Below are 20364 nucleotides of genomic sequence, written 5' to 3' on the forward strand. Positions count from 1 at the left end.
TTCTAAAAGAGAATTTCTTACCCCACCCCATGTGTATCTTATCCACCATGCGAGTTGCCTAAAATACCTCGTGTTTTCTTAGATGTACATTTGTAAGCCCTCTTTTTCGTTTAATGTTGTTTTGTTCCGTAGATGCACCTACAGAAAACTTCCTGAGATGCATCTACAGAAGCATTTCATGTTATATTCGCGTCAAACTTTTATCAAAGTTCTTTTTTTTCTCCCGAGTTTGGCTTTGCACATCAACATCAACAATCAACACATTCCAGCATCTTTAAAACTCAATTTAATCTGTAAATGTTTGAGTTTTCGAGTTATTTTCAAGTTTTCCCGTAATAGAGTTAGAATTTAATTTTTAGGTGTAGAAATGATTTGATCGTTTTAGAAACATAGTTTAGAGACAATGTAAGTATTTTTGAATGTGTAAAACGGACGATCAAGCCACCGAAATGTCTGGAACAGTGACAGAAGCCTTTTTTGTGTTTTAGAGGTTTCAAATCCTTTCGTAGATGCTTCTACGGAAGAAATGAAACGTTAGGTCATTCCGTAGATGCACCTACGGAAGAAACCCAATATTTTAAAAAGTAGGTACTTTCGTAGATGCATTAACGAAATATTTACGTATGTGCATCTACGTAGGTTAATTTTTTTTTTTTCCTTTTCTTATTATAACTAAATTGTATCTCACTCAATTTTATTTGTAATACAATGCAGATATTATGATCGACCGTCCAGACCGCATTATATCTGGGAGGACTGCACAACATGCCTACGTACGACGTGTGTGGATGCAGGTAGTGTCACAGGTTACAGATGGAGTTGTCGTTCCTGTAAATGTACCCACTACACTTGTTCCAACAGAGGGGTCTTCTATATCTATTCCAGTTGAAGGGCCTTTCACGATTACTACTTCTTCACAGAGGCCTCCGGATGATGATAAGGGTTCGTCACAGACGCCCTCCGCCAGCAGACGTCGTCGGGGCAGTTCTTCTACTCTTGTGCTAGTGACAGTGACGGACGATGCATGATCTGCAATGCCACCTCCTGAGGTGCATTAGGATGATGAGGCTCCGGACCTATCTGGTACCCGGGGGTCCTATAGATGCATCCATGTTGTCAGGGTATGCAGATCATTCAGCCAGGAATATCTGGGGCGGGGAGGTAAATTTTCTTTGGTTATTACTTATTACTTTTTTTCTTTAGTTTTTGATTAATTGTTTCTAACTTTGCTTATTATTAACTGTGTTTTTTTATAAAATTACAGGATAGGATCCCTAGAAGTTCTACAACCATGGCCGGAAGATTCCCGCTCTAGTGCAGCCTGACAAGTCGTGGTTCCAGGATGTTCTCGCAGCATCTAGGCTGAGGGACCTATGTCAGGTCGGGTTCCAGACGATACATATTGGGATGCTTATGGCATTTGCAGAGAGGTGGCATCCAGAGACTCCGTAATTTCATCTTCCTCACGATGAGATTACCATCACTCTTAACGACGTAGCATGCCTCCTGCATTTATCTATTAGGGGTACCCTCCTTGGTCACGAAACACAGACGAAGGAGGAAGGAATGGAGATTATGATTTAGGAGCTTAGGGCTGATCCTGATGACGCGCTTCAGGAGGTGGAGAGAACCTGCGGGGCACATATGAGGTTTTACTTCTTGCAACAGAGATATGATGTCGAGCTTCTTGCGACACATGAGGCTGTTGGTAGGGGTGTTCATTGGTTCGGGTAAATCCGAACCAAACCGGAATCCAAACCAAACCATAGTATTTGGGTTGGGCATTTTTTCAGTTCGGGCAAGAACCGAACCAAACCAATGAAATCCAATGTCAATTGGTTCGGGCATCGGATTTTCAAATTTCTACCCGCAAACCCAACCTAAACCAACCATAAGTAACTATCATAAAAATTACTACCAAACATTTAACTTCAACAAGAAAAATGTGAAATCTAGTATATGGACAAGTTATGTTATTTTAATTTGTTATTAGAAAATTGTTAGTGTATTTTGGTAACTAAACATAAACATAGTGCTATGAAATACATTCATTACCATACTAATTCAAATAACTAATTGTTAGATATTTTGAATCTAATACGAAAAAAATTGTTAGTCTAATATTTATATTTGAACACTATTAATACTATTATATATTCAAAACCTTTTATGTTAGATATTTTGAATCTAATACGAAAAAATTGTTAGTCTAATATTTACATTTAAACACTATTAATACTATATTTATAATATTATTATGGAAAATTAATTTTCATAAATAAATTATATTTTCAAATATTTTTTGTATTTTTTATCTATCCGATCAATCCAATCCAAACCAACCCGCTGTTTCTCGGTTCGGTTCGGTTTGAGTTTTATCGAAAAAATTTGTAAATCCAATCCAAACCAATCCATGTAATTTTAATCGGTTTGGATATCGGATTTTCTCAAAACCGAACCAAACCGGCCCGCGAACACCCCTAGCTGTTGGTGACCCGGTAGAGGCGGAGATACACAGAGAGTGGGTGTTGAGATGTTATTTCATATACTTGTTAGGCGATCAGTTGTTCATGGACAAGAGCTTGTTGTACTCGGATGTCGTTTACCTGAGGTACTTATCGGACATCGCACGTGTCCATGAGTACAAATTGGGAGCGGCTATACTGACATACACTTATCATAGAATCGGATAGGGATGAGTGTGGAAGGCAATGATTGTGGTTGGCAGTTGTACCCTCTTAGTGGTAACAATCATATATCATTCTACTTTTTCTCAAAGTTGATTATTTATTTGTGATGATATGTTTGATCCCCGTTCTTTTTTTCTTCAGGGTTGGATATTTCATCATTTCCCCATGATCATTGGCTGGGGGGAGGTTCCTGGCTACACTGAGGCCATGTTGCGTGCTAGTGTGTACATCCCCCTCAAAGGGAACCAGGTGTCGGGTCCTTATATGTTTTCTCTTGACTGCATGGTTGTAGAGGACATCCGATACGACTGCTATGATGCTCACCATGAGAGGGTTCAGTGGGATGACATTTCCCTATATTCTGGATGGTTGGCTGCTAGTTCGACCATCACTATTCGTTATCTTCCGAAGCACGTCATGCGAAAGTTCGGGTACTACCAGACGATACCTTGTGCACCATGTGCAGCACACTGCATAGACCTCATGCTAGAAGATTTTGGAAAAAAAAAACCACAGCTCATCATGATATAATTGCAAATGGTAAGAAGGTAACTCAATACATCTATTCTAAGTCTTCTTTAATTTCTTTGTTGTAACACTTCACCAAAGGAAAATATTTGGTGAGGCCAGCTATAACTCGATTTGCAACTTCATATTTAACTTTGGGTTTTCTCATGGAGAATAAAGGAGCATTGATAAGAATGTTCACCTCTAATGAGTGGACATCAAGTAAGTTTGCAAAATCAACAGAATGAAGCAGATTGAAGAAGTTGTAATAGATAAAGAGTTTTGGAAAAATATTATCATATGTTTGAAAGGTGTTTTTCCATTAATCAAAGTCCTCCGTTTAGTTAATTCGGATGAAAAGCCAGCTATGGGACTTATCTAAGAAGCAATGGATGAAGCGAAAGAAAAAATTCAAACTAACTTCAATGGTGTCCAAAGAAGGTAAATATACTATAATTCCTTGTATATACTTTCCACTTATGTTGCCTTGTACTGCAACTAATTCAAAGAAATTCTTTCTATAATTTTGTTTCAAGCCTCTATGGGATATTATCGATGCGAGGTGGGATAAACAACTCCATAGACCTTTACATGCTGCAGGATACTACCTCAATCCTCAACTACACTACAATGTTGATTTTAAAGCCGACTATGAAGTCAAGCGTCTCTTGTATGATTGCTTGCAAAGAATGGTGGGAGATGTTGCTGTAATTAGCAAAATTGATGCACAACTTGAGAATTTTAAGAAAAAAGCATATTTCTTTGGTAGTCCGATTGCAATGGCTGCACTCAAAACCAAAACTCCAGCCCAATGGTGGGAGTCACATGGGGACAAGCATTCGGAGCTTCAAGCTTTTGCAATTTGCATGCTAAGCTTAACCTGTAGTTCATCTGGATGCGAGAGAAATTGGAGTGCTTTCGAAATGGTAAACTTTATATTAAAATTTCAGTTTTGAAAATACTCTACCGCTTTATATATATTGATTAAGTTTGAATCTATTAGGTTCACACAACGAGGAGAAATCATCTTAAGGAAAAGACGATGAATGACGTAGTTTTTGTTATGACCAATTCAAAATTGGGCAAGACGAAGAAAAACAGAAAAACAAAATAGTTTAACCTTGATGACATTGAGTCTGATAATGAATGGATTGTACACAATGACGAAGATTTTGAAAACAAAATTTTAAATTTTACTGTAAAAGATGATTTTGAAGCTGCCACTACTGAAGGGGCATGGAATTAATGCTACCACTGTTGAAGGAAAGAATGGGACTGAAGCTGCCACTGCTGAAAATAAATTGGAGATTCATAACCTTGATGATGAGTTTGATGGAGAAGAAGATGATGCTTTCCTTGATGATCAGAATGTCATGAAGGATTTGTTAAATGACATATTTTAGATAATATTTGAGTTAAGATGAAGTAGTTTGGAATATGTTTTAAGCTGTTATGAATTTTATGTTTTGAGTTGCTATTATGAATTTTATGTTTGAGGAAGTTATGTTTTTTAAATTGAATATTTTCTAGTTAAAGAAAATTTTATGTTAAAGTTATTTTTCCTACTTATTTTTTATAATTTGTCTATTTGTTGATCTCATGATCCGAGTTACGATTCTATGATATACACTTTTTCCATATCCTAACGCTCTTTATTAAGATCCCGATTTTGACAACCATGTTAATTACCTTATAGAAGATTTTAAAAATAAAATTACCTTTGAGTTCATTTTCTTCTTTGCTAACTTGATTTATTCATGTCAATTATGTGTTTTATAATTGAGTTAAAATTTTAAATTATTCATGCATTTTTATATTATGTCTATTTGTATATCATAGGTTAAACTTATAAGAGTCTAGTTGAGTCAATTTTATATAGGTAATAAAACAGATTTTCATAAACTCTTGATTTTTAACAACTTTTTGCTGCCTTTTCTAGTTAAAACAAGGTAAACAACAATCAGCTTAGCATTGTAAATACAAAATCTAGTTTGGCGTCGTTTGAGCTGCATGCTTATAGCTTATAGTTAATCGGGTTGCATACATTTAACTTTATTTCTGGTGAAATTAACAAGACATGTTAACTGATCCTCTCACAGCATGAGCAGAGGTTTTCTCATAGACCTGAAACTATTTTAATTTCATTATACTTGGGAACCTAGTGTTCATAAGTAATCGAAAACTCTGAAATACATTAAAAATATAACATTGCACCTTGCGTATATATTCAACAAACACTCCACATCTCATACTGGTATATGAACAAAATGGTCTCGTTCCTTTGAGGCTTCTTGGTAACCTATTCCATATCCGACTACTATCGCACAAAATTTGGATTGAGTCAAGAGATAAAACCACATAACAGATTTATTGCCATCTTCCAAAATAATTGCATTAGGAATTGCCAATCAATAAGCAGCTTTCTAAAGAAAGCCATTTCTTCAGAAGAATTTTCTCTATAATTCACTCTACTATACACAGATCATGCCTTCCACAGTGCTGAGGAGGTAACCCGATCATGAATTGGGATTGAAATGCGCTGGTTTTTTCCCTTGGTTGGCATAGTGAAAAACAGCCTCAAATCCATCCTCATGGCTGTGTATACATTTTCGTGACAACAATTACAAATCTAATGTAAATCCAATCAGAGAAGCTTGCTAGTTCTTCGTCTAGACGGCCCACCAGGAAATAGCTTCATAATCCATCCCAACACTCTTTCCACCACCTAAAATGAGAAAAAGAGAGTCAATTCCTTTTTCAATTCAAGTTGTTTATCCTAGTATTTTTAACCATTAATATTCACTGCTACTTAAGTTTTCCAGCATCGACCGACTACTTCCATCCTTGATAATAAAATGGATCTTCACCATTCTTACCTAGATACTTGCACTGCTTACAAACAGTGAAGCTTTAAGTTACAAATCAAAACTGGGATTTACTGACAATAGATGAGGATGTATAAAGGATATGCTTGTGTTTCAGACAAGTTCATTTGACCAACATAAACTGTACTTGTTTGTTACCTCATCACCCTCATCTGCATAAGGGATGTTTTCATACGTCGCACGAGAATCTGTTTGCTTTGTAGAAACATTTTCAATACTTTCATTAACCATGTTTTGAGCAGTCAAAAGCTCTAATCTTTGTGTCTGGACCTCAAGCTTCCGGGACAACTCTTTGTTTATCTCCTTCAATAATGAAAAGAAATAGCACAAATTGTGGTTAGGCTAATACAGAACCAGAAAATATTTTAAAAAACAGTATTTTTAACATAAACTTGCGGAAAAAAAATAATCTAAACTGAGCTTTCTGACAGAGTGCAGACTCACTCAAATCATTGGCCATACAGTTTATTGTAACAATAATTTATGGTCATTATGAAAGAAGAAAAGGTCCTCGAGACTATAAATAAAATATGTGATTATAAGATGCACATAAATTATAATAGAAAGCATTAACAAACAATTCATAGATGAGTTGATCAAGTAACTGCTTGGTAAGAGCTGTAGAAACCCAAGTCGGCTATTGTAAGGTTATGTTGAAAAGGTAGAGATGAATAAAAAAACTGAAATACTATTGTTGTTTGATATATAATTATTTGGTTTTTAATACAAAGGACTAAACACGGACCCTTTTTTAACTAATAATTACTTCAAATCTTAATTATATAGGAAAACAAATCATGATAATTTTAACTAAACATGGAAGCTAATCTTAAAGAGATAGTCTAATAAGATCCTAAAAAATAAAAAAAACTAATTGTCTTGATACAATCTATGAATCTAAAGATACTTCAAGATAATAATTATCAAGATAAAGTTATTTTAATATCTTCTAGTCCTCATTAATTTGATATTAATGCTTGACTAGGACGCCAGATCACATTTAAGTGACTTGATACCAAATTGCAGCAGAAAAAGTTGGGGCAGACCGCAGTTGAGATAAATAAAAGATGAAAACAGAAGCTGAGACAAAACCAGTTTGAAACTGAGATAAAACCGCAGCAAAGCCGCAACTGAAACAAATCAGTCAAAAACCGAAACCTAAACAAAACTAGTATCTAACAGTGAATGAGACGGACTTGCTCCAGCAGAGAGCAACTAGGACAAAAATTGGTGCCAAAAAAAAGCAAGTAGAAAAGGTGTCATAATAAAATTGGGGTAAAACTAGTCCGAAGAAACATGTCTAATATTAGATCGGATCAGAAAGACAGATAAAAGCAGAGAGATAAGATGGAGGATTGCAATTTGTTAATCAAACTCTCTCAACTGATTCAAAACTAAGTAAGATTTCTAAGTGTTCATTGATTCATACAAAGTAGATTTCTAATTGAATTACCTTCATTCTGGAACTCTCAGCCGATTCAAATGCCAAGGATTTAATCAATTCTTCTTTCTCCAGTGCCAGCTACAGTAAAATGCTATACAAGTGAACATTTAAGCTTATTTGATGGCAATTTCAGACTAATTAGAAAAAGACTAAATAGAAGCGGGACGGGTAGAAAAACTAATTCTCCAAACAGTAATCAGCAATGCAAGGTGGTGTTTGTATATTACTCATGGAGTTTTCAACAGACCAAATCCTACCTCAGAAATAAGTGCATTAATGTTCTCAATCATTCTCATCTGATCATGAGGAATATTGACAGAAGAAGCCCCAAAAGAAGAGTGTGTAGTTTCAGGAACTGCAGACAAACTAGATGTTCCAGCATCATGGATAGCAGCATTGTCATTGATTTCTGTGTTGGAAGAGCTTGAAGCAGGATCTTCACTCACTGCATTTCATAGATGTATAAACATAACTGGAAAACTAAACCACTAAGAATACCCAAATAATTGGGAGTACTTTAATCATGTATTATTTGCCAGTTATGACTTACAAGTTATATTATATCAAGATCCTTCTAGTAAGAAAACAACATATAGTCTTCCCAAAAAAAATTATCAGCATATGATGATGGCATGGTGTGATCACAAGTGGGACCCATTTTAATTCCAACCAATTAGAGAGTGTGGAAAAGAGAAGAGTGTGTTGCTAGCACTCCTCAAATATAATATATTATATAATAAAACAAAAAGAATAAATGAACCCCAGAAACATGATTGAGTACTTAAGCATACAAGGAAAATACAGGCTGATGAGCCGTGAAAAAATACCTAACAGACAAAGTAATAACCATACTTAGGAAACATACCTAAATCATCGGTAGATGTAGAACCATCTCTTTTACTTGATTTACTCTCAGATTTTCCAAACCCAGAAGCCTTCCGCACCTTAGACAGCAACATCTTCTTTTCTGCATTAGTGCAAAGACAAAGAATGAACATGGTTTCAAAGTGCATGCATGCCTCAATTTCACATAAAATTTAATAGTCAATAAATAGCTAGCAAACATATTTAGTATGTCCTTAACATTTTTATCATCATAAAAGAGAGTAATCATACCAAAAAGAGAGCAAAACAAATTACAAGATATACACCAATTAAAAAAAAACAAGGAAATGCCTGCAACTCTCTAAATATCCAGAAAAAAGTGAAAACATATAAAATAAAAGGTTAATGACCAATCAGAATGTGTCCTAGAACATGTAACCATTTGTCCAAAAAAAATAACTAGACCAATATGGGCAAAACACCACCTTCATAAATCCCCGTTGAGTATTTTGATTATCGTACTTCAGTAAATCGAAGTATAATATATGATGATTATTTTGGTAAGCATGTTCACAGATTAAAGTATCCTAAATTAGGAAGTTATTTAAGATGTCATAAAAACAATATAGAAGAAAGATTGGGCAATCAAAGATGCTGTATTTCTATTTTCTATTTCCATTGCTAGCCAACATCCTTCCTTAATCCTGCTTTCAAACATCAGAGAAGTAAAACTCTAGTCCTACCATCACTTGTAAATCAGATGAAACATAAAAATCTGAGTGAATCCAAACTGCTCTTATAAATTTAAGTTAAAGTCTAATTACCTTCTTGAAGAGCATCAATGGTTGACTGCAAATCATGTCGGTCTTTTTCAAGGCTGGACATTTTCTTTCTGTAATATTTAATGAGATGTCATTTTAAAATGCCCCAGTATATTTACAGATAAACTCAGTCAGGAGAATTGCCAAATGGAAGGAAATGAAGAGATGACATCAAATCAAATTCTATGAATGAGGTATAATACATTTATAGAATACAAAATTTAAATACTAAATCTAAATTTTTTTCGTCTATAGTATTTTGCTGCACATTTAAAAGTTCAAAAATACCTGTATGAAGAAATTTCTGCTTGTTCAGTTTCCAACCGCTTCTCAAGTTTTAGCTCATTTGATCTTAGTCTGAGTGCCTAAAAGTTTATTGAACAACAACAAATCAAAATTTGTATTCTAATATATCTACTATCTCCTAAATCCATCAGCAATAACCTACATGTGCTTGTTACAAAAGTGACACTTATGTTTGTGTTTGGCTCGATATACATTACATAATCACTCTATATCAAGGATAAATGTTGTGATGTTTTTATAAACCAATACATATATATTTATATTAACATTTCTGTCAATTAAGTTTTTTGGCTGAAGCATGGGCATTACATTCGTCTGAAGAAGATGTAATTCATCAAAGTTGATACTCATTGCATATAAATTTACTCACATTACAAAATCAACCTTTTTAGCAAACACATTCTACGATGGATCTAAGTTGCTGTGAATTTATCTTTATATTATAGGTCTGTCTAACTTGTATATACTACCTGGGTTTCGGTTGAAGTTACCATTTAAAACTTGAGATACTATTCTATGATGTTAATAACTATTGATCATTTATTTATATAATTTAAAAATTTTGAATGTTATTGATATATAATTTCTGCTGAAATATTTAATTAATGTAATCTTGCTAAATTTTTGTTTAAAGAAGGATGATGTGCACAGAGCCAAATTAAACTTTGTATCTTTTGCAAGTAAACCTTTAACTTAAACTTTGATAATTAGCCCCAAAATATTGAGCTTTCTTTTAACTTGGTTAGTTCAATACCTATGAAGAAATCTTTATCGTTCGTGGTAGATGTCAATCATTTCAGATTATTTACAGTAGTTAATTACATGTGATAAATTCCTCACCTCGATGAAAATATGCAGTTATAAAACAAGTACAGATTACAACTGGTTTCCAAACGAAGATGACAAATTCACATGGTCTTCAAAAGCAAATACAAATGCAAAACATACCAAGAAAAATCACTACCTTCTCCTCTAAGCCAATGACTTCGGATGCCAATAACTTGGCACGCTCATCAGCTGCATTACACTCAAGTTGCACATTTGTATACTCATTCCTGATAGCTTCCAGCTCAACCTGTTGATGTGAAATGTCATATACCTACCAATAACAGAGGCAGAGGAAGGAAGAACAAAGTGGAAAGCAACTAGACTATGAATGGATATGGATGTATAAATATAATTGAATACCAACCAACACAACAAAATGGTTATGAAAATAGATAGGGAGTGTTGTACATACCAGTTGTGCTTTGATCTCTTGCTGTAAGTTCTCCATTTCTGATTTTAATTGATTGACGATACTTCTCTATGAAAACAAAAAATAAATCATTATAAAAAAAACAGGAGACTGATTTGTATCCATACAAACAACTATGATACTCCAAAGCAAACACAAAGTAGCAATTTAAATCCAAATCAGAGCATGTCTAATGCCAAAGTTACAACTAAAACAAATTAGAAACCCACTAACACGGGACTTAGAAGAAACTACATCTGCCTTTCAAGACATTTGCACCAATCCTATAGCCAACTAAGTTCCCTTTCTAAGCCTGCAGACACAACAAAATATTTAAATGTTTGATCTCATAACAGAGGAGTACGAGTAGACCTAAAAGGCACTGATTTGAAGACAATAAAAGCAACTACTCTCTGATTATTGGAAACATAATCATGTTCAAAATTAATTACTTAATATAGAAGAAAAATATGTGTGTCCCATAGTGGATGGACTTCCTTTCAATCTATATGCAGGACAGTAGGTGACATCATGTTCAAACCTCAATAAGAAAATTTTCCATGTTAGCACTGCAAGCTAACTGGACAAGCCACGGGTTCAGTTTACGATTAAACCGATCGAACTGGCTGATTTATACCAATTTTCTCAACATTATACGTGGGAACCTTGGCATAACGGCAGAGTTGATGTTGAGTGACAAGAGGTCATGTGCTAGAGTCATGGAATCAATCTTTTGTGAAACCAAGGCATGGCTTCCTACAAAAGATCTGAAATGGATACAATACTTGAACCCTACCATAATGGAAACTTTGTAACACCAGGTTTCCCTCAACATGAAACATCAAAATATGTTCAATTTATAAACACATCAAGATCTAAAACTAATTATTTATTCTACTATGGTAACAAAGAAAAATCGTCCATACCACTGGTGAGTCGTTGAACATGAGAATAAGCAAAAGACATATAATATGATAAAAATTAAAAACCGAAAAAAGTATCAAAGTTGAATATTCTACAAAATGACATACTGTTACTCATAAACCAACCTGATGGTTATAATTGTCGGTCAGAGATGAATTTTCAGTAGCTAGTGACTCGGCTAATACTTGAGAAGCCTCAAGAGCACGTTGCAAAGAAAACTTTTCTTGTGTTAGATCTTCAATATGCTGCATGATAAACAAAAGGAAAAACAAACATAAATATACAAACTAACATTAGCTAAGATTCTTTTTTTTAATGGCAAATTGTTAGTAGTTAAATGTTACTTGTTACTTGTTAGTATATATTTACACCATTGCTAGGACTTGAACCCTGGACCTCAAACTCATTTTAACCCTTAGCTCAACTAGTTCAAGCCAGTTGAGTTACCCCTCCCACCCCATGCTAATAACATGCAAATACATCAATAACCTTCCTCACATTAAAAAATTATAACGCCAACCAAAAGATTCTGATTTCATTTTGCAGGTTAAGGGTAGAAGTTAAGTTAAAGATATCCCCAATGAAAATTTAGGTGCATGTATAATAGAATACAGATATCCCCAATGAAAATTTAGGTGCATGTATAATAGATTACAGATATTCCCAATGAAAATTTAGGTGCGTGTATAATAGATTACAGATATCCCTAATGACCAAATCATTTAACAGCTCCAAATACCAGTGTACCTAATAAATTGAGCAAATTCATCGGAAAAAAATAGGAAAAGTGAAGCGCCAAAATATCATACAATCGGCATCAAGAAAGAAATGTTTAGACCATAACTAGTGAAACCCACCTGTTCTAAAGTAGAAAAGTCTTCATTTTGGGAAGATGAGTAATAATCATGCTTTCTTTCCATGCCATTTTCCTTAGCACTTATCATCATTGTGTCCGAATTATTATTTACAACTGGAGCATTTGTAAGATTTGAGAAAAGTCCCCCAGTTTTAGTCTCTTCAGGTGGCTTACGGAAATAAGTAGATTCTGATGCGCCGTTGTTGCTTGATTCTAAATGACTATACTTAGAGGCATCTTGCTCTGGTTGATGAAATGGAGACCCTGTAGGAGGTCTAGTCACATTTAGAGAATCAAGAAAAGACGGACGTAGCTTTCTAGAGTTTGATTCTGTTGACACTGAATGTATTGGTGTGTGGTTAGAGGAATTCCTTGCTTCATAACCACTGGATTCATATTTAGGTATAGTTGCACCATGAAGACTAGGCAAATCACTATCAGATCTATTGGTCTCTCTAAACATAGAACTGATAGAATCGCGGAAATCTGTAATTCATCATATATTGTGCAAACTTCATCAGCAGAGAGTACTAAGGAATTGTCAGGTTGAATAAAAATGTGAAACTATTGAAGCACAAATAAAGAAAGTTAAAATGTTACCTCCAGAAGCCGAACCATGTGAATAGCTACTATCGAAAGTGCTAGAATTTGTCTGCTTAGTTTTCTGTACTGAATCAACAGAATTCTCTCGTATGATTTTTGACGGAAAGTAAGAAGAGACATCAGTAACTGCAAAATCCTTCACAGAACTGTCACTCTTGTTTGACTGGCTTTCATTCACTCCATGAAGGATAGACTGACTAGTACTGCTATCAAGCTCTTGACTTTCTTGCGAGCGTAGAAAAATACTTTGGTGGTTTGTTGTTGTTCTATGCGGAATTCCACCAACACCACCGGTGTGGATTCCATAAATATCATTTGTTTTATTTGCCTTGCTGTTTTGACTAACATCGTCAGATGTAATTAAAGTAGAAGCATTATATCTTTTAGCTTCATCAATATCTGAACGTTCCTCGTCAAGATCATTTCTCACAAGACTAGTTGCACCAGCTAAAGACCCCTGATTACTACTTTGGTCAAACAAATTCACATTTTTCTGGTTACTCGTCCCTGTCTCAATAACAGCTCCTCCAATGCCATCCGATGTGGTAACTCCATCTGAGTCATTAATTCGAACATTTTCAACTTCCGAAGACTGTTTCTGAGCCTTCTGATTTTGTCCGGCATCAGAATTGGGTACAGAGCCAGAGGATGTAGCCTTCTTGACTCGCTCAGCGGCTTTCTTTTTACGAAACTCTTCCAGCTGTAAAACCCAAATAGTTATTCAAGATGTGAAAGAAGAAAAAAAAGGAAAACAATAATAGAATATAGAGTTTGAAAATTGAAACTCACATGTATGACAAATTTATATATCTGAAACATAACAAATTAATGATGCTAAAAGTCATAAACTATCAGAATAGATTAATTTAGAGAAAACAGTTTTTTTTTCAAAACTCAACGCGTAAGCCGACAAAATCCAAATACCAAAACTTTCTCTTTTCTAGTTCATTTACTCTAAACACCAAACAACATAAAAACGTTACAGAAACTCGGTAAACGAAAAGAAACTATCCTCGTGCAATTATCAACTATATGGCCTAGACCTAGTTCCTTCCAACAGACTTTCATTTCCATTCCATATGCTCAGGCCTCAAAGGCAGCAAAGCAAATACCACATAATTGAAGATTGTTCATTCAAAATGCCTCTTCCTTTCAGCTTCCACCAATTTCTATCTCCCTCCATTTAAACATACCACTCACATTACTCTCACAATTTCATAAAACAATAGCAACAAACAAAACACAACAATGCATAACATACACAATCACAAAATTACTACCCCTAATTCTACAATCAGAATCTCAAACCAAAAACAAAAATCAAAATCTAAACGAACAAAATCAAACACATACCCGACGCTTGCCAGCTTCCAGATGCTCTTGCTTCCGAGACGAAGCAGAGTTGTTCGGTAGCACCTGAGCCGACGCCATTCAACAACAGCAAACGATCTAGAACAGAATTTCAAAATCTACAAAATTCAAAATCTCACGAATCAACAACATCCACGTTGCAATGAATTTCAATCGAAAAACCTCAACCCTATAATTTTGAATAGAATTGCCCAGATCGGTGAAAATTTGGGAACGAAAACGATGATTGAACCAATTTGATTTTATTTTAAACAAAAAATGAAAATTGATATGTTAAAAGCAACGCAGGAATCGAAAATGTTGGATTTCAGACAGAGGTGCCCGATCTGATCGGGAGAGAGAGAATTGTAGAGTTAATTCTCTCTCTTCTTCGTTCTGGTTTTGGGATTTTTTTTTTTTTTTTTTTTTTGTATTTTTAATAATATATGAATAATTTGGCTCTCTGGTTTTTAAACGATGTATTGAGGTGTTGGTGTACTAATTTGGGTGGGGAGAAGAAAATGACGAAAGAGGACTTGTTGAAGGACCGTGAAAGGTATGTGGTAACGCCATACATTCCCAACCCGGCAAGTAATTTTGTAAGTTTTAAACTTACAAAATAAAATGATAAGTTTTGATGAACAATGGACAAAAAAAATTATAATTTATTAATACTTTTTCTAAATATAATATTAACAAAGGAGATTTTTAAATAAAAAAATAAAAAGGTAATTTTGTATTTTAAATCATTTGTATGAAGAATAAAAAGGTATTTTTTATTTTGTCTATTAATGAGAAAAAAAGAGAAAATATTTTTAATAAAATATTTTTTTTTAATAAATTGTATTAAGAAAAATATATATATCTTCGTATTTTAAATATAATGGAGGAGAAGGAGAGAGATGAAATTTTTTTAATAGAAAATATAAGGACATTTTTGTATTTCAAACAACTTATTATAGGGACAAAAGAGTATTTTTCATATTATAGATATAAATAAGAGAGAATGAGAGTGAGAGAAAAGTTTTAATACGAAATAAAATGGTATTTTCATATTTTAAATAACTTGTATTAAAGACAAAAGGGTATTTTCGTATTGCAAAGGGAGAAAGTCAAGGTCATTAACTGCCCATTTCTCCTTTGAAAATAGGGATTCAACTATCCACTATTGACTAAGTGGACGGTGGCCTTTTCCTAGGAAACCCTATGTCATAGAGGTCTCTATAAATACATCATCTCTCATTGAGAACATACAGACTCTAACAACTACACATTTTCTACGCCCTAAAGAGTACAACTCTCACTACAATCTTAACACACCATCATTGACGATTATACGATTGCTACCAAGCATATTCAGTTATCAAAAGAGTTTTTCATCTCACGTGATCAGGTCTCCTAAATTACCTAAAAACACCACCGTACAGGACTTCTCCCCGTTGCTGGCAAGCCGTCACTACCCAATCGTGTTATAAACCTACTAAGACTTATGAGTCTTCGTGCGCTTGTAGGGGACATGCCCACATGTACTTTTTACCATTATATACTTCAAGCATATCGAAATTATTTCGTCCATTAGTCATACAAGTATACAAAACCAAAGTGATTTTTATTATATTGATCATAACTAAAACCCATTAGTGATTAGTAATAGTGACATAACTAAATGACATAGATTCCTCATGAAGTGTATAGCATGAAAATCACATGAAGTTCTTTTATACATGTTGATTTACAATTGGTCCTACTTCACTTTGGTGAGATCATTCAATAATCTTATTGTACAAAGTATAAATAGCTGAATGTCAAACATAATAAACCAAAATATTTAAAATCAGAGTATGCGTATTGTTAGTATTTAGGATTGACACAATTTTGCTAAAACATGGTTTACTGCAGAGATGTTATGGAAGATGTTCTAACATGTAGCTCAGAAAAGATGTCCTGACAGATGTTGTGACATGTTATACCAGAACATTTGCACAGGCTGTTTTAAAATCTTGACAGATTTGAGTTGATTTTGTGATATTTCTTTTTGGATATATCTTAGTTTATTTCGTAGGTCAAGAAGATTTAATTTAGAACATCATTTTCTATCTCCAACTATATAAGTTGCCAAAATTGGATGCTAATACAATTTAGGAAGCTTGATATTTGTGTTCCAAGATTTAAGGAGATTTATCTACACATCTGGTGCATCAATCAGCTTATGGATTAAGAAATATCTGGATGCAGATTTCGAAGCCCATGTACTACAAAGGTGTGTTTAAAGAGAATACCTGACCTAATGTAATTTCAATTGGTATCAGAGCAGGCACCCTGGTCCACTTGGTGGGCTTCAGGAAGTATTTTTCTGGTACTACTATTCTTATTAGAAGGATGAAGTATTATCGTTCCAGATATCTATGGACAACATATCTTGAAGAATTATCAGGATAGGAGAATCCTAGTGTTGATGAGACAAAAGAGAAATACTTGAGTTGGCTCTTGTCACTATATAATTGATGAACTCTCTACATTACTTGTGTTGTGACCCAAGATACTTGGGAGTTTCTCAAGTCCACTCATAAAGGCACATCAAAGTGCAGTTGGGAGAAAAAGGTTCAAAAGAAAAGACAATCAAGAAGAAGATTCTTTGGTCTCTACTCAAGAGGTTTTACATGGAAGTGACAAATCTTTGAAGATCAATAAGATCATTTTTTGTTGTTTCCAACTTTTGGGATCTAATGCCCTGGTCTCTGATGAAGGGTTTCTTATTATGTTCCTTGAAAAGCAATCTAACCAGGTGTTGAGGAGATAGGCCAGAATGTCTAGGACATATATGTTTACTTCAGCAAGTCTGCTATGCTCAAGAAAAGTTAGAACTGGAGTATATATCAATCAATGTCAGAACATTCAAGTATATGGATATGAAGACCTTGGATCTGTGTGGAGCAGAATGCCATACATATCTAAAGAATAACTATATAGTTTTTCTAATTCTTGGTCTAATCAGGAAGGTGATTTTGATTGTGTTTCTTGCTAAGATGTTACTAGTCTGACTGGAAGATGAACTTCTAATGAGGATTTCTGTTTTGAAGAATTCTTTCTTGATAAGATAACTGCTCATTCAATATCTATGCATCTGGAATGTAAAAGGTTGTCAACCATGAAAAAGACAAGAGGCTATTATTTCGTATCTTATGGTTTAAGAGAAGGAATGTATTTCTACCATCTAAATTCTACAGGGTGAGATAACTCTATTAACTTACATACTTGATATTCTAATTAAGCTTGTAAGGATAGTCCATCTCAGTTAAAGGAATTTTTTTTTGTGGAAAGAAAATTGGAAGTCTAAAAGGAGGTTGAGTTTTCAAGCTTTAACAAGCAATGAAGAAACTCAAGTGACAAAAGGCAGTTTCTATCAAAAGTCAAGTTGATTCAATGATGTATATCTAAATGTCTCAACATTGTGCTAAAACATCTGGAAACACTCAAGCTCCAAGTACTTACACTAAAGAGTTATCTTCTACGGGAAGTTGATTTTAAAAGACTATTTTTGTTGACTTCCTCTAAAAGTAAAAAACAACTATGGTTAAACCAAGCAATGGTTGAAACTCGGGGGAGGTTTTATTTGTTGTATTTCTCATAACCTTCTTGGAACTTCAACTAAGATGTTTGGTATTTTGGTACTGTCTATTCCAGACACTTGACTGCAGTAAAAGTGTTTAACTGGTGGATATCTAGTCTCGTTGTATCAACTTGTAACTTATGTTGACAACTACATAGTACAAGATGGACTATCAAAGATTTTGGTTATGATATTCTTAACCTAAAGACTGATGACTTTTGTATTAAACATGAGTCAATTGTGTATGCATGATTTGAAGGTGCATGTCATAAAGGAAGAATGATTTATCTCTAATGAGATGTATAAAGTTCCTATAAGGATTTAAAAACAATTTCTATTTGTGGCCACTACAAGTATTTAATTGTCAATTCTTTTACTTGGTGTTTAATGAAGATAATATCAAGATGTGACACCAGAAGGTGCAACATCAGATAATTGCGAAAGCTCTAGAACCCATTGTATTAATCTGATTAGTCCAATACAAGGTAAGTATCCTGAAGGATAGAGACATATGGATGTTTCTTTTGGGAATCTTAACAAGAAGAAAAGTATTACCTATAAAGTCTTCAAAAGGGTCTTATCTAATCCTCAAATGAGAATAAGGTATGTTTGTGAGTTACTCCATTGAGAAAATTACTTTTAGTAATAATAACTTCAAGATCAATCAGTGATGTGTTCATTGAAAAAGGTACTGATGTTCAACCAGATGATAAAAACATCATCACAATAGTTTATTGCTCCAGTGTTTGTGAAGATTCTAAAGGGCTAGGAGACGTTGAATAAGAAAGCTCTTAATAAAGCATTTTAAGATGGAGTTCACTATTTGGAGCTGTTTTGGTATGTGATCATCAGTTATTTCTGAAATGAAATATTAAATGATTGTGAGTCTTGGAGTAAAAGTTTTATTATTGGAGGAGATTCTGGTCACTTAGATCAAAATTAATTGAACCCTAATATATCTCTGAGATTAGGTTCATTGCTGAAGAAAGATGGATTCTCTATTTGGTTGATTGCTATAAGTGTACAATGTCAAACTAGATGTCAAGATATTGTAGTGTAATTTGTTACTACTATCAAGGTACAAGGAGTTTATTCTACTAAGAACAAAGTCACTGGTTTTGTCATCATTATGGCAGGGTTCTTGCTACAGCCAAGTATTGGCATTCTTATGCTTGGTATGACTAAGAAGTCTTGGGAAGTATTATTCATCATAACTTGAGATGCAAGTTACATTGAGAACATGAGGGGTAATTTTGGAATTGTTCTGCTAAGGAAGTATGGTCGTAACTGCTTGGACGATTGTGCCAACTATATTTTGTAACATAGTAAAGTGTGGAAACTCAAAAGAATCATTTTTCAATGGCATGAAGAATGTCATTTCAAATGTTGTAACACTTCCAACAGTCAAAGCTTGGAAAAAGAGAAAGTTGAACAAGAATGTGTCTTCATCGCATGGTGAGTGGTGCATTATTTCCATAGTTGATCTTATTCTCAAAAACGCTCTCCTTGACTAAATGTAGCTACAAACAAGGAAGCGTTACTATCTAGGTAACTCTTCCTATATTTAAAGGTTTTACTATCTCACTATTCTCACAAGCTGCGTTTTAACATGAGTATATCTTCCTATTTCGTTGATGAAAAAAATGTTAGTCTGCTGAAAAAGCAAGTAGGAAGTGTGTTCTGGTTCGAAGAAGGAAGTTTCCAACACTATAATGAATGTTAAAACATCTACTGGAACATCCAGAAAAGGGAAAACATCTATGACTAAGATGAAATCCCTAAAGAAAAAGTATGATCAATAATTGATTTAGACTCAGATGCTGATAAGGATTGGGTCATTTCTATGGACCTAGAAGATAGTGTTGGAAAGCTAATACATGTTATATGTTACACAAAAAGGGTATGTTTTTTTGTTTTTTGAGTCAGTTTTTTTAAACCCTTAGTTTGTTCCTTTGGGTATGTGTATTTGGTTGTGTTGTTTTCTGTTTTGATTTTCATTTTATGTTCCTTTCTTTCACTGTTTTGTTATTACAGTTTGGTGCGCATTTTGTTTGCTTTTTGTTTTCAGTTTCTCTTCTTTTGCTCATTGTTTGTCAATTTTTGGCTAAAGAGGGGGAGAAAAAGTGTTGCGAGTCTAGTATAAGTCTTGTCTCTAAATTGATGAATTCAACAATTTAGAGGGGGTGAGTCTTGAGTTTGCTGCCACTTATGTTATGGTTATGGTTGTGTCTGTAGTGTCGCCTTGGATGTTTTAACATCCTGTCTGTCAGCGTGTCTTGGTTTTTTCTTTTGTGTCTTATGGTATG

General features: G+C 34.2%; 1 protein-coding gene across 1 annotated transcript; it reads right to left on the reverse strand.

Annotated features, from left to right (window-relative positions):
- Positions 1 to 5365: 5365 nt before the first annotated feature.
- Positions 5366 to 14924, reverse strand: LOC131595843 (protein BLISTER). Its single transcript, XM_058868345.1, has 13 exons — positions 14452 to 14924; positions 13096 to 13798; positions 12497 to 12981; positions 11765 to 11884; positions 10719 to 10784; positions 10443 to 10553; positions 9461 to 9537; positions 9176 to 9243; positions 8392 to 8493; positions 7784 to 7971; positions 7536 to 7604; positions 6221 to 6385; positions 5366 to 5922 (listed from the first exon to the last, which is right to left on the reverse strand). The coding sequence occupies exons 1-13, from the start codon at positions 14527 to 14529 to the stop codon at positions 5842 to 5844; spliced, it is 2313 nt and encodes a 770-aa protein (XP_058724328.1). The 5' UTR covers positions 14530 to 14924; the 3' UTR covers positions 5366 to 5841.
- Positions 14925 to 20364: the final 5440 nt, after the last annotated feature.

The sequence above is a fragment of the Vicia villosa genome, linkage group LG4, assembly GCF_029867415.1.
Source record: "Vicia villosa cultivar HV-30 ecotype Madison, WI linkage group LG4, Vvil1.0, whole genome shotgun sequence".
NCBI classification, from domain to species: Eukaryota; Viridiplantae; Streptophyta; class Magnoliopsida; order Fabales; family Fabaceae; genus Vicia; species Vicia villosa.

Excerpts from the sequence above, each read along its gene's own strand:
- LOC131595843 (XM_058868345.1), bottom strand. The coding sequence starts at position 14,529 with ATGGCGTCGGCTCAGGTGCTACCGAACAACTCTGCTTCGTCTCGGAAG. Across the intron at positions 8,494-9,175 it reads CATTGATGCTCTTCAAGAAG|AAAAGAAGATGTTGCTGTCT; the intron begins GTAATTAGACTT and ends GCACTAATGCAG. Across the intron at positions 7,605-7,783 it reads TTAATGCACTTATTTCTGAG|CTGGCACTGGAGAAAGAAGA; the intron begins GTAGGATTTGGT and ends ATTTTACTGTAG.